Below are 15,762 nucleotides of genomic sequence, written 5' to 3'. Positions count from 1 at the left end.
TTTATTCATTACCAACAACATTTTAGAAAGCTGTCACAATATGAACTGAAACCAAATGTTGGGAAATTTAATTATACTGGAATAGATTTGTTAATATGACTGTTTTGTATAAAATACATTCTTTTATATTAAATTGAGCATTATTTTAACATTCTTGGGCCTATTGAAAGTGAATCATGTAACACCACATAATTCATTTTGATAACTAATCTAATAACACATTGCAGATCATTCCAACACTTATTATGTTTACAGTTGTAAACAAACACCATTAAAGGGATAGTTCACCCCAAAATTAAAATGCTTCCATTATTTACACACCCTCGTGTTATTTCAAACGTTCTTTCTTCTGGAGAACCCAAAAGAAGATGAAGAATGTTGGTAACCAAACAACATTAGCCCCCGTTGACTTTCCTTGTACGGACATACAACCACTGATATTATGATTTCTCAAAATAGTCATATACAGGTTTTGAACGATATGAGGGTGAATAAACGATGACTGAACTGTCACTTTAAATCAGAAATCGATAACCCTAATAATCAAGAAAGAGTGGAAACTGAACTCACCTTGTCCAGGTAACTGTAGCTCCACACCTTTCCGTCTACAAAAGATCGCGAGAGAATTCGGCCCTGCGTATCAAACTCTGTTCTCTCACTCATACTTCCTCTGTGCAGACCCACCAGCTGGCCTGTACTGGAATACGACACATTGACCACCGCGAGGCTGCTGCTGGGCTGCCATATCGCCGGTCTGCCCTGCGCATCGTACGTGATCCTCAATGTGAACTTCCTGTGGTCGTCGTAGATCTTCTCTGTTCTTGTGTTCCTGTCAAAGTCTATTGACAGCAGGTTGCGCCCGTGTGCCTGCGAATTGCATCAACATTTAGTGTGAAATCCTCCCATCTGCTTAGTTTAGTAACTGATAAATAATGTATTGCATCAATGATCTTATTTAGTCATTTTAGAATGTGTGCCTACGCGTAGTTTCCTTCCAAACACGGTGACCTTCCCCTTGCTGATCTCTTTCCGTAGCCTCCACTCTATAGAATTTAGACCGTTGTCGGTGGGTAGGGTGATGTTCCTGCGGCCGATGGTGGGACTCACTGATCCTGCCAGGATATGCGGCTCCGTGTGGTAGCTGATGCCCATCCCATTGGCGTACATAACTCTTAGCGTGCCGTTGTTACACAGCTGGTAACTGTTCCGTACTTGATCTGCAGGGGGCAGTAGAGTGACACATAACGACAATTAAATATTAGGCACAACATATATCATGGCAGAAAAAAGACCTGATTTATTTTGAACTCCTGAAATGGCTGTAGGGCATTTATCAGCTCTAGAACAGTCTTGCTGTCTTTCTTTTGATCATAAAAGAGAACAAGAGCAGCACTTTGTTTATAACAAATGATTTGAAACCTTGAATGCTTTTGTTTCGGAGCACATACATTCATTATGCCTCAGAACATCCATTATTAAATAAATTACAACCCGTGAAACTAATTCGAGCAGAATGCATTCATACAGAGACAATATAGTTTATTATTTATAAGTAAATGCTTTTAAAAATGTGTTGCAGCATTAGGTTTACTGTATATATAATAAACTCCATTAGTATGTCAAAGATCCATCTAAAGCAGCTGTTATCAGCACAGGCTGGGCAAAGCACAGCTACGGTAAAAGATCTGAAGGAAAGTCTCCCCGGACTGAATGAGTTTGCCTTCCCTGTGTTATGTTTGGTTGTACTGAAGTCTGTCTTTTTAGTTTTGTATGCCATGGAAGGAGAACACAAGCAGTCCAGTATCCCTCTCTCTCTCTCTCTCTCTCTCTCTCTCTCTCTCTCTCTCTCTCTCTCTCTCTCTCTCTCTGTCTTTTCTTACTAACAGACAAAATAAGCTTTGGGATGGTGGGGTTTATGGTTGAAGGCAGATGGTAGACAGTAAATATTTATTTGCTGTAGGGTAATGATTTTTTCTCTGATCATATGCGTCCAATGAAACAGTCTATAAAGAAACTACATATTTTACAGCCCTTACGGAAATTTACCATGGTTTTACTACAGTTTTGAAAACCATGTTTTTTGTAAAAACCATAGTAAACGACGGTTAAGCCCATTGCACATTGAGTCCGAAATTTGCATCCGAAATTTCCGCACGTTAAAAAATAAATACGACCTCACGTTGTGTCAATCACATTTACACACTGCCTCCGATATTTTAGTCCGTCACAAAAAAATTCGGACCGGGTTCGATTTTCTGCGTTTTCGCATCCGTATCAAGCATGTTGAGTGGCCTTTTATAACAAGTCAGAGACACCGTACAAACGAGAGCCAAATACGAAAAAACGCATACGAAAATTTCGGACTGTATGTGCAAAGACCTTTACTGTAATAAAACCATGGTTTTGCCCTAAGTAATCAATCCACCAAAAAACCATGGTTACTACCACAAAAAAAAAAACATGTTTAATTTTCATAAGGGAGACCCTGTAATGTTTTTAACACAATTACTTTCTTAAAACGCTAAATAGAAGTTTTCATAAACACAGTCTGTTTTCATAAATAACCTATAAAAAATGACTGCTGATGACAAAATCCTTCCACTTTTAAGCCGTGGAATAAAAACAAACCACGGCTGCAGTTCAAAAGTAGCCGCAGACTTGGCAACCCCGATTCTCGCTGACAATGCATTTTAGCACTGACATAATATTACATAATGTATATCAAATTTTGAAATATAAAACCAACCCAATTGTGTGTACACTGATGCATAATAGCACTAGACACAACACTACACTCTGCAACTCATTCTTAAAAGTATTTCATTTCCTTATGAATTACAAGAATATGGCCTCAAATCTACTCCTAAAATTAGTTTCATGGGTTTAAATGGATTTATAGTGAATGCATATCACATATAGCAGACATACCTTGCACAACAGTATAAGATGCTTCTACTGATGAAAGATTAGTGATAACCGTGACATCATCGTCTCTGTTAGAGCTTTCAATGTCAATGTTGATGGATTTTTCAATCTCTCTGTGCAGACTTGTAACCATTCCCGTGGGGTATGTCACATTGGTTAGTCTTCCTTCACTGTCATACCTGAAATATAATTGCAATACATGTTAGGAACTCCATTTTAGAGTTAATAAAGGAAAAGAAAGAGAAAAATAACAGTTATTACATCCAAAAACATCTCAAGAAAGTAGATGACTCATATGTTCACAATTCCCACTTCACATAAATACATATTAATTCTCGCAGGCATCATGCAGTTTTCATTTCATTAATGTGTTTCTTCATATGGAGTAATTAACATGAGTCATGTCTACAAACAGATAAGAACTTTTATGTGACACATGTTCAGAACACAGTGAAGGAAAATAGAGGATTAATACTGGAAGGTCTGGTGATGTCTCCAGCAGTGAATCGCTTAATATAGGTTCAGCTTCATCCCCGTCTCTCTTTCTCTCTGTAACATTACATTAGGGAGCATATCTGGAGTCTGTCACAGATCTGTCACAGTCTGTCTGTGTTGGGAATGCTCAGTTCTCAGGAGCATCCTCTGCTTTCCTGCAGAGCGTTCCAACTCTAATCACACACACCTTAAAAATGTAATCAATATCTTCACGTCCCTTGAAAATTACAGGCAGGTGTGTTACAGCAGGGTTGGAACTAATCTCTGCAGGAAAGAGAAGGATTTACTCTGTGTGCCATTCAAACACATGTACTTACAAAATGTACATCTGGTAATGCACTGTAAGACACTTTGGATAAAATGCAAAATTGGAATGTTTTACTGCAGATGCCTGTATGTATAAACATTTGCTAAACAGTTTGGACTCAGTGAATGTTCATTCAGCAATTCATTTCAAGTACATGTTTAATATTTAATATCCCTGGAGGCCATACGGCTTTGGGTAAAAAAAGTGTCCACTCTAAAATTATTGTGTTTTTTATTCACTTTTAATAGGTATGTGTTTACAAGGTAAAATTAACATTAATCCCAAATTCCAAATATATATATTTATTTAAATACAACTTAACCCTTCAAAAAATGAGGGTATTTAAGATACATTTCTTTAGGAAGAGTTAAGAACATTTATATTTATGGAATAACCTTGACTTTCTTTTCTTTTTTTAATGCTATGCTAGCTTCTATGGCTACGTTCATGGCAAGAGTTAAATATAAAGAAAGAGTTTAAATAGAAAGAATAAAAAAAACTTGTTCAAGAATTATTTTAGAAACTATAAAACTACATTTAGATTAACTTGACTAAAACAGAAATTTGGCAACCCAGATTCTTACTGACAATTTATTTAAGCACTGACATTATATGCTACAAAACAACATTTGGATTAACTTGGTTAAAACATTATAAACCTGAGTTTTAATCACATATTTTAATGCATCTTTGCATTCTCTCAGTCTTTCACATTGCTGTTGGGTGACTTTATGTCACTACTGAGGTTTGTTTCTGTTGGAATTCAACAGACACTGGACTGGAATTGCCACAAAACATACAGATAGAAATGAAGATTAAAGGCAAAACTGGTCTATTTTTTTATTACAATATGTCATCATATTGTAAGTCCAACTTTCGAAGTCAAATGGAATGCATGATGACTACACCTGAGCTCTGTGGTGCACAAGATTTACAATAAGCAGGTTGAGACAATGTTAGACATATCTTATTTTAAGTGTAAAAGCCATTGCACATTGAGCCGAAATTTCCGCAAGTTAAAAAAGAAATACAACCTCACGTTGTGTCAATCATATTTACACACTGCCTCCGATATTTTCGTCCGTCATAAAAAGATTCGGACTGGGTTAGATTTTCTGCGTTTTTCGCATCCGTAGCAAGCATTTTGAGAGGCGTTTTGACAATCCAGAGACACAGTACAAACGAGCGCAAATACGAAAAAACGACAAATACGAAAAAACGTTAGGCTCCAGATCCACCGAGGTGCTTTTACACAACTAAAAACAGCAGGTGCTGGCTGAAAACGCCGGTTGCGGGCGCTTGAATGGTGTTTTTGTTTTTTTCAAACCGAGTCTGTAGGAAAGAAAGCCAGCTGCTGGCGATTTCAGAAAACGCTGCGTTTCCATTGGAAACAATTAAAAAACACGCCCTACGCCAGCAGAAACGTCTTGGTGGACACAGCCCCTAATGAATAGACGAAACCTTGACTGCACATCACAAACCACAGACACAGCAACTTACTCATAAAATGTTGTCCAGCCCGTCTCATCAGCATTGGTGGCCAATAATCCAGTGTTACCATTATAACCCAGCAGAACTATTTCCTGGTTAAGAGCAGAGACAGAGCGTAGACTGCCTGCAGGATCCAGTCCCAGCGTAACCACCTGATTCTCAGGCTGCAGGACGAGTCTGAGCAACCCCGCTCCACCCTGCCCGGATCCGTCCCTTCGCACCTTCACGGTATTATTGCAGTTATCCACCACCGTGGACAGCTCTCCATCAGGGCCGTAGCTGAAGTTGTAGAGCGGCAGACCTGTTACTAAACTGATGGTCTGTAGATGAAGACCCTCCTCATTAAACACATACAGTTCTTGTTCCTGAGGTGATGCGACCTCATACCGCCCCAGCGCCGAAGGCCCGGGATGGTTTGTACGCACGGTGCGGATTCGAATGTTATTGAGATCGGCGATGTACAGCGTGCCGTCTGGTGAGACTGCCAAAGACATGGGTGAGTTGAGGCTGGCGTCCGTAGCGTAAGCATCATCTCCTGCGAAGCAGTTGCAGTTAACGTCGTTTTTGCAGTCGCATTCGGATGCTGCGCCAGCCAGCAGTGACATCTCTCCGTTCGTGCTAACTTGCCGTACGCGATTGATCTTCTTTTCGTCCGTCTCGGAAATGTAAAGCACACCAGTGTGGGAGATGGCAATAGCCGTGGCGCTCTCCAGGGCTGAGTGGATGGCCAGTTTGCTGAGGGAATAGTCAATGCCAGGCACTTGGCAGTGCATGGGCCGTCCAGCAATGACACTGACTTGGTGGTTTTCTGTGATGCGCAGGATAACATTGTTTTCTAGCACGTACAGAGAGTTGTCCATGGGGTTTACTGCCAAGTCTGTGGGCCACTCTAACCGCACCTGGAAGACAAATGAAGCAAATTGAAATAAATGATGCCGATTCATCAGACGATTTGTAATATTCTGATTTGGTAAGCCTCCTAGATATGATGAATACTTGCATATCTGAATCACATCTGAGGGTTTCTTTAAAGAGTCAGATGATTACTTGGTAGACTAAAGGAATAGTTCACCTGAATGAAAATTCTCATGACTCTCATCACACATCTTTCCAAACCTTGTATGCCACACACACACAAAATTCCTAATAACGTACACTGGAAGTTATTTGTTCATGCCATTATAATGGATTTAAACTGGAGCATTCAAGTTTCAAAAAGGATGCACAAGCCCCATTAAAGTACCAAATAGTTTTTATGACCAGTTCATGAGCAGTTTTGATTTACAAAAATGCAAAACAGTTACAGTACATACAACATTTTAGGGTCACTTAACGGAAACATTTTTCATGATCTTAAAAAACTGTGTAAAGGCTTTAACATTTAAACGTATTGTTATACTTCGGACAAAAATGTAATTGTGCAAACTTCATTATCAAAGTAAACCGTTATCAGCATTGATAGGTATTTCAATACTCTTTAAAAAAGCTGGTTTATAAAATGCCAAGAGTACATTTCACATATTCTGCGTGACTACAGTACACTAAAGACGCTCAAGTAGCATAGTTTTTTTTTATCACAACATAATTGAAACAGGAAAAATGTATACAATATAAAAGATACAGTATGCTTGTATGATGTGTAATGTCAACAGGTATTCATAACTATTCTCCGAGGTAGTAATTCGTGTAAAATCATATGTTTTGAATCGATCAAAAACCTACGATACTAGAAAAAAAGCAATACTATAGCCCCATGCTAACCCCGCCCCTAAACCTAACGTCACTGGCACGAAAGCAAGTCTTACTAAATGTACGAATGATATCGTGCGAATTCATACAAATTAGCCACCTCGTAAAATAGTTACGTTTTTGCCATGAGATTGTGTTGGTAATGTATGAATTTACTATTCCTTTAACCCTCCCAATTCATGTTTCTATCTGTAAGTAAAAGATCATGTGGTCTGACCTGACTGACATCCATGCTGGAGTCACAGCTCAATGGACGCACGGCGGTGAGGTCATTGGCTCCGAGCAGAGTAGAGATGATGCCGTTCTGATCCACCTTCCTGATCATGGTGGCATCCACAAAGTACATAAGCCCATTCTTATCCACAGCAATACCTGCAAAAAGCAAAACAAACAAGAGAAGGTGAAGAGTCACAAAGTTGCAGTGAATCACAAACCTTTTTTGTGTCAGACTATCAGACTTTGGTGAATCACTCCACAACAAGAGTTCTTAATGATCAGAGCCAGTTGAATGTTTGATCTAGTTTCAACCCGGTCTAAGTTTATCTTCAGGCGCCGCTCAATGCGTCTCTCTCTCTCAAGTCCCTGTCCTATATAACCTAGCAAATAAAACCCGTCCATCAAACGTCACTCCAGTGTCAATCCTCTATCAGAGATAGAAGACAGAGCAGAGGAGAATATTTCTAAGGGCTGACAGGAAGCTGCTTGCTTTCGGACCCCTCTCTCCGTGACGGAGAGAGGGGTTTGAACAAAAACACAGAGACAAATAGCACAAGGAGAAAGACTGAGTGCACTTGACGGAGTCTTTTCACGGTGTAAAGTCACCCGGGATTCATTAATGAGGCCAGTGTAGTCTGCCACCTCTCTACTCACTTTCCACACGCTCAAACTCAACGTCACACACAGAAAATGTGACACATTTGACAGTTTGGTGTCAGACTGGCTATTTTTTTCTTTCGACCAAACCTGGATTTTTACTTTCAAAACCTGCTCTTCCTTACTCGTGCACTTACTGTTTCCGTTTTTTCACATGTCTACGTCTTAAAGATGTTTGTTTAGCAAGACTGGTCCAGAAGCACTTTGTGTTTTATATAAAGAGCTGTGGACAAAATTAAGCCTCTGTCACCTTGTACTGCTTAAAAGTGAATATGAACTTGTTTTCTGAGGTCTGAAAAATACAGAGAATCTTTTCTGTTGTTTTGACCCGTTTCTCCAGTTTTCATTTCTGCAAATAAAAACCATACTTTTATTCGAAATTTGGCAGACTGAAGCAAAAATGATCATTTTACCTAAACACGTACCTATAAAAAGTGAATTTGAAAAATGTCTTATTTTTTACCATGGCTATATAATAAAGTAATATGTTTGTTCAAGCATTAGGATTCAGTCCTGTTCTGTTTGTTGTATTTTGTTTGTGTCAAAAAACAAAATCAGAAAGTGCTTTTGGACCTTTGTTTACGTCTTGCAGAATGTTCTATACGAAAAGCTAGGATTTTAGCATTTTAAGGATTTAAGTTTTGAAATGTAAATTGTTATACAAATATAATATTCTACGGTTTCGAATTATTAACTGTGATGAAAAATAAAAAATACGATTCTACAAGATTTCCAGGTCCCTCTAAGTTAAATGTAAGTCAGTTTAAATCATTACCATGTCAAAGTCTTTTGTAAAATAGTCACATATATTGTATATTTCTATTCCAATATAATGAATTTCATCTTAAGGGTCTGTCCTGATAACAAAAGCCGTATAATCCTGTTCGGTAACATCCTAGAGTTAAAAGAGCCAGCACATTAAGTAACATTATCATAGAGAGATAAAGACAGAGAGGGAGAGAGAGAGAGAATACCAAGAGACTCCAATAGCCGAAGCCAGAGACTTGTTCTCCCCATAGCACATTTAGAAATTAATTAATAGCTTAAGGTTGAATGTTCTCTGTGATTGTAGAAGCAGCTGGAGGGTACGGCTCTTTTTATCCATGTTAGGTGTCACTGCTACAAAGAAAAAGATGTAAAGACAGCCTAAAGAAATGTTTCTTCACCTCAGCCTGGCTCATATGAGTGTAAGACAGGGCTAAGACATTATTGTGACATGAAGGAGATAATCAATGAAACAACACTCAGACTCAATGAAACCCATTTTTCAGTGTTTACAGCGTCTCACCTTTGGGGCTCATGAGAGTGGCTTCTATGGCTTTGCCCCCGTCGCCGCACCTCTCGTCGAAGGGCAGACATTGCTCTCCCGTGCCCGCAACCACCTCTGCATTGTCTGCTAGCAGTCTGCCCGCAGTAAGCGATCGCACCTTGTAGATTCTCCGAGAATTTGTGTCAGAGATGAACAGAGCACCAGAGACTGGATCCACAGACAGGAAGTACTTATGAGTCGGGTTGTTACTATGAAAAATAAGATCATTGAGAAGTCAGTGATGCATACACACAATTAGCTGCATTTGTGTTTTTGTACTTTAAAGTGGATAACCAAACTAAAGAATTCAACGTGAGAAGCGAATGAAATTAAAAGCTCACCTGTGTCGAAAATCCTTATTTCTGTAGGATGTAAAGGAAGGGTAAGGTATTACATAATTACAATGCAAATTATGTAGGGAAAAAGAAATAAATAGCATGTTCTGTACATTTGATTTATGACTTCTCAATACCTAAGTTCCAGTATGCGCGTGGTATTGAGATTGGGATAAACTCTACGGAAGAAATTCAAGTCTCCGACGTACAGGCTGCCATCGATGCCCGCTGCCAAGGCTACAGGTGCCAACAGCTTATTTCCATCAGCCAGGCCATTACAGCTCGGGCACGAGATGCTGCGGCGACGCCCGTTACCCATGACGCTCGTGATGATGGGCGGCTGCTGGGACACAAAGATGTTCTCACCACTGCCCTTATGAAGAATGCCTGTGTCAGACAAAATAACACAAAGAAAAACAATATCTGTTTAAATGCGAAGTGCCATTTCAGTAAAAGCAGTTTATCTGACCCATATATGAGCTTGTTTTTATAGTAACATGCACACTGGGCTATTATGTTAAGCTATTTGTCAGGGTGACAGTCTCAAACTAAAAGCAGCCAGGCATCACATTGCACACCTCATTCTCAGCCTCCAAACCCGTTTTTATTATTTAATCAATAACATGCAAAAATCTAATTTCAAGTCAGTATAATGATCATTCGTAAAGTTCAAATATTTGTAAATAATGTAATATCATTAGAATACAGCCAGACGTAAGTGTTTAAAGATGACACTTTTGGACTTCAATAATCGTGTTACTCTTGCAAACAATAGGTCATACCCCTCCGTTCATGGTAAAAAAAGAAACCCTCTGTCTTCAGGGTGTTTTGCTTCATCTAAAAATATATAACCTACTTTATGATTGGCTAACCTTCTTGCTTGTGAAATGAAGCGTTCTTTATGTTGTCACTTAGCGGTTTTTATGTAAATACTTAACTGTCATTAACCGGGTTTCCATCCAAAGTTGTGAATTTAGCTTATGTGCAAAATTGGAATATCGCATAAAACATATGCGAATAAGCACAGTTTCCATCCAAATAGTCAACCGTCACTTCCTAATAAACTGTCACTAAATATCAGTAAGAAAAGTAAGAAGCCACTGAACGTAATAATTTTCATATATATTAATACTTGCGTAAGCAGACGATTATGAAACACAATAAATGCGGTGCTTTTGTGGATGCCTGCTGTTTGGGCAACACAGTCGTGACAGTTATAAGAGGCAATTACAGAAATACTTTGATGTCTTTGCTCAGGCATTTAAGAATGACCATCACAACATTTCTGATGCTGTGTAACAAGATCAGGTTAGTCAGGTTCAGGGGCATAGCTACATGGTGGCCATGGGTGGCCACGGCTACCCCTGAATGATGGATGGCCACCTATCTGGCCACCTCTGTTGTGCGACGCAGTTTTAAAATGTGTGTCGGAGTTTATGGAGTGCTGTGCAGATCATTTAGCATATGCACTGAAAGTAACGCGAGAACATTACTTTCGCGTTAATATGATGTCATACGCTGACACACTGACGCAAACAATCTGAGCGATATAGCTGAACAGCTGCTAACCGCTTCGTGACAGTGTAATGTCTGTGTACCATGGAAGTTCATCGCGAGCAAAAGGATCAGGTCAGTAAAATCAGTCTTATTTAACTGGATTACATTCATTACATTTTCGCGAAAGTTTAAGTTGGGGTACTGCAATGTTTATTTTCTATAAAAAATGCTAACTTACAGCAAATGATAGCTAGCAAAATATTTTAAAATAATGTTAGCACAAGAAAGCATTGCAAATAAATAGTTTACTTTACGTTCTTTGTGTATGTTTTTGACCAGCAAACTATGTGTAATGAAGAATTGGTGTAAATTTCAGTATAAGTCTGTGTGTAAGGATTTTTTGGTCACGCTAATAAAATCTCTGGGTCTTTCCTGGCCACCTATATAAAAAGTTCTGGCTACGCCCCTGGTCAGGTTACGCCGTCTCATAGTGCAGTTACGTGACTTTTTGGAGGAATTTGCAAATGTGTTTCCGTCTCCCATCGAAATTTGGCGTTTCCATCACTTGTTTCTGATGCGAAACTTCAAAATGTGAATAAAACCAGAGTGATGGAAACCCGCCTATTGATACTATATAATGTGGGCGGCCGTATATTAACAAGCAGCAACTTTTGACATAACTGTGACATAATGGTATGTGTTGGCATATGTCTATATAGCACATCAAACAAAGCTGATCTCACAGGAAAAGACAACAATTTTACAAGGTGACATTTTTCTTACAAATTTGTACTACGTGAATCATATAAAAAAGTACAATTATTAGACAATAGAAAAAAATGAAGCCTCACTTCTAAACCAGGTCCAATGTGTCATTTTTTTTAACATAATATACATAACTGTGTTCAGAGGTGTATAAAGACCTTACATAATGAAGCGTTATGTTTTTATTACCTAAGAATGAGATATTTCTATCTACATACACCACGGGTCCCCTTGCATGGAATTCGCCATGTTGTTTCTACAGTAGCCCTAAACAGACAAACTGCTCTAAAGTGCGCATTTCGTAAATGCGTTATCTCCTTCGGCAAAAAAGCAAAAACATGACGAAATCTTAGTTCTGTGTCAGCCACCGCAGTGCTTCGAAAGGGAGGGAGGAGGGGTGAGCTGGTGGTTGCAAATGCAACCTTACTGCTAGATACACTGGGTACACTAGATCATATACAGAGGTGGAAAAACACACCCCTTGTACAGTATATGTGTAATGTGTGATATGCTTATGCTTTAATTGTATATACAGTATAAGATCATGAGGCTCATACCACTGCGCAGGTTGAGTATATGGTGTTTGTCCAGAGACCAGCCGCCCAGATTGGAAGGTTCCAGCTCATAGCCCTGTAGCATAGCCGTCCTCTTCTCCCACAGCACCAGACTGGGACATGATTCATATTCATATCCCACAGAGACTTAGGGACAGAGAGAGAGCACGAGAAATTAAATCGAGAAAAAGAGAGAGTACACAAAATGCATCAAAAAACGTTTAATTAACTACATGACAGGCCAATATTAGAGATGATTCATTTACATACAATGAAGCAGATTGGATGAGGAGTCTAGCTGGGAAATAGTGAGACAGCATATAAATGTTTATTTGAAAACCACAGGCTCAATTAAAAGCAGGGAAATTTAGAGAAACGATAAAAATTCAGCGGTTCATGAAACGCACACACAAACGCTGTGATGCAACAGTGTAAGATGCGGGCCTGCAAAGACTAGTACACTTTCAATCTATTCAACAGATTTTCCTCAAAAACAGTTCAGAAAACATTCCAAAAACGTTTCCAGATTCTGGGTCTAGATGTGACCCTAAAACACAACTTTTCTTTTCCCAGTTTTGTGGACCGCTGGGCAGAAGTACAGTGGGATATATCAGGATATCGGCAAGCCTTCACAAATCACAATCTCGAGTGTATTCACACAACCACAGAGCACCTCTGTAAAGTGTGAACATGATCTGTTCAGACACCCAGCGGCTGGACACGATTCTAGCTTTCACTTCTCAAACACAACTGTGTGATCTGGGTGGCTGCCGCAGGGTCAATGCGACTCGCAAAAATGCCGAACAGAACTTCATGAATCAATTACCATAAATGCATACAGAGATATACCAATGAGGCAGGTGAACATGTATGGTTGTGTACGTTACAGTTCAGCAAGAGGCATTGTGGGTAAACAAATGCAAAAATGTATTGACAGAGTGCTGTTCTCAGCATTTTCCTTCTTGTAGGGCAAACCGCAATGTAGCTGTGGGGGTCTCTGACACGGACGGTGAGGCTGAATGCTTCCTAAATGCAGATAGCATCCCTGGGTCCTACGTTTACACGAATGAGCGATAATCCCATGTGATGTGCTAACTCTTACTGTGATCTCTCAGCGAAGCGGCAATAAACGCGAGGACCTATTAACAATACCCGTTTAACCGCTGTGCTTGTATAAAAGCTATTTATAAATAAATAATTCCAGTCCTGAATGCAGAGTTCCAACGATGTTAAAAAAATGACTCTTTTTGTGAGCTTACCCACTGCATCAGACAGACCGTAGACACGCTGGCCGTACGCATCGGTCTTGTCCCAAATGAAAGTGTAGGCAAGGTTGGGTGACGCATGGAACCACTTCTGGAAGAGGTGACCCTCCACGGCAACCATCAGGTGCACTTTGACCAGGCTGAGAGGCACCACGGCCTGGGTCATGGTGATCTTGAGCAAGGAACGGTAACCTGCTGTACGTGAGCTTAGGTGACAGAGTTTCAGACTGGTGCCGGGAATCTCAATCTGCTCGTGTAGAACCTGGTGGATATGGAATCATGCTTTTAAGATCGATTTACAGAGCCCGTATACAACTCTGGGGAAAAAATAAGAGAACATTCATAATTTGCTTTTAATCAGCATTTCAAAAGTGTTTGTTGACTTCCAACAAAAGCAAACCTCAGGAGTGACAAAGTCATCCAAAAGCAATGTGGAATACTGAGTGCATGCCAAGACGCATGAAAGCTGTGATTAAAAATCAGGGTTATTTTACAAATACGATTTTTTCACTCTTCTTAAATACACGCAAAGACAATAGTATTGTCTAAAAAAAACCCTTGTTTTCTTTGCAGTATTCGAAATTTGGATACATTGCATGTCTATCGCATCTTTTTATTTTTTTATCTTCTGCAAATAAAAGCAAATAAAAAAACAACATTTTGGGACTTGGGAGAAATGTTGTCAGTAATTCCCAGACTGAAACAAAAACATTTCATTAAATAATAATTTTACCTAAAACATACTTATAATTAGTTTATTCAAAAATAAAAAAAGATCTAATATAGTAAAAACATAAATTATAATTGAATTTCTTTCCAGAGCTGGATGTAAACAGTATGGTATAAATTAAAACATTTTGGATTGCGAGTTGTTTTATGTTGTAGTTTTATAATGTAAATGTATTTAACCTATATTTAGTTCAAAAAGTAGATTTAATTTAGTTTATTAATTGATTTAGTTATTTAATTGATTCATACAAGTGTTGCAATATGCAAATGTGATACAGGAAGTCTTTGAGGGTAAAACTCTCTTACATTCAAAGAAAAAGAAATCAGTGAGGAAGGTCATAAGGTAGATGAAAGGCTTACGAAAATGAAAAAAAAGGAAATGTGATAATTAGAGTGAGGATTGTAGATGAGAGTTGACCTGGGATTGCTATCAGGTTAATGACCTATCAAACAATTTACTAAAAGACCACAGAAAAAAAGAATGACAAATGATCAAAGACAAAGAGGTTAAGGAACAAAAAAAGCAACGAAAAAAACGAATGCAAATTTGAGATGTTGAAGTGAGCAGAAATAAAAAGTGAACGTAACAAATTAACGGAAGTGTAATAAAATTCTAATTAAAGAATCCCATCACTGCGAAATGCGTCAAGGTGGTCATTACAGTAATGGAGGTCTTTGTGCTCAAGAACCGAGGGTCTCATCTTTCACCTGAGTCTCTGGAATGATAGATCTCTCTCCTGGGCTGGAACTGAAGAAAGAGGAGAGGGGTGAAGCCACCACCACGGGATCAGGCCGCACGAAGCCGCTGAGGTCACAGCTGGGGATCGTGTTCTCCTCAGTCTTTAACATCAGAGTGTCCATGGCGTAGAAAATGTTCCACGGCAGCCACACCGTGCGCTCTTGGCTCAAAAATGGAGCGCGCTCGAAGCGCAAGGTGAGAGAGGCTCCACCGTTGGCAATGAGGTCAAACCTAATGAAAACAGAGCGAGATGGAGGCAGAAAGGCAAACAGAGCGAAAAAAAACAACAAATATGTATTTGCGTTATTGATAGCGCTATTACATCGTGAGTGCTTTAACCATTATAAATGCCATTTCGCTGGGAGGAATAATTCATTGTTTTGATAGATTGCAGTCATTTTAATGGAAAGACTGAATTTACCCAACTCCAAGTGAATCTAATAAAGATTTGCTCTGTTGGTACTTAGCTCCCAGAATCACTAGAAGCTTATGTAAACTAAAAAGTCACAAAACAAGCTGGTATTTAAACATCTAAGAGGGGTTGTGTGTTGCATGGCTGATGGGGTTAAAGTAACATATACTTACGTCCCGTCCTGGCGTGTGAGGGTGTAGCCATACTGGGGGTATTTGACAAATGAAACGTTAACTCCCACAAGTGGGGTTCCATCTGTAGTCACCACCTGACCTCTGATCAGCGACGCCAGGCTGACGGAAACAAGCAAATAAGAC

The 15,762-nt window shown here is 39.3% G+C and overlaps 1 protein-coding gene across 14 annotated transcripts in view; it reads right to left on the bottom strand.

Moving 5' to 3' along the window:
• Window positions 1-15,762, bottom strand: part of tenm2a (teneurin transmembrane protein 2a) — a 429,048-nt gene that overhangs the window by 5,094 nt on the left and 408,192 nt on the right. For all 14 annotated transcript variants that reach the window (XM_057348979.1, XM_057348978.1, XM_057348982.1 and 11 more), the window contains 12 exons: window positions 15,619-15,738; window positions 15,003-15,264; window positions 13,560-13,827; window positions 12,304-12,447; window positions 9,622-9,871; window positions 9,491-9,511; window positions 9,129-9,358; window positions 7,185-7,339; window positions 5,228-6,117; window positions 2,929-3,104; window positions 982-1,217; window positions 571-867 (listed from right to left, as the gene is read on the bottom strand). In XM_057348979.1, coding sequence (XP_057204962.1) covers window positions 571-867; window positions 982-1,217; window positions 2,929-3,104; window positions 5,228-6,117; window positions 7,185-7,339; window positions 9,129-9,358; window positions 9,491-9,511; window positions 9,622-9,871; window positions 12,304-12,447; window positions 13,560-13,827; window positions 15,003-15,264; window positions 15,619-15,738 — 3,049 coding nt within the window. The remainder of the gene's footprint in view (window positions 1-570; window positions 868-981; window positions 1,218-2,928; window positions 3,105-5,227; window positions 6,118-7,184; window positions 7,340-9,128; window positions 9,359-9,490; window positions 9,512-9,621; window positions 9,872-12,303; window positions 12,448-13,559; window positions 13,828-15,002; window positions 15,265-15,618; window positions 15,739-15,762) is intronic.

Source organism: Triplophysa rosa, linkage group LG13 (genome assembly GCF_024868665.1).
Source record: "Triplophysa rosa linkage group LG13, Trosa_1v2, whole genome shotgun sequence".
In the NCBI taxonomy this organism is placed as follows: domain Eukaryota; kingdom Metazoa; phylum Chordata; class Actinopteri; order Cypriniformes; family Nemacheilidae; genus Triplophysa; species Triplophysa rosa.
The sequence above is the reverse complement of the archived record's forward strand: the minus strand, read 5'-3'. Positions and strand labels throughout refer to the sequence as shown.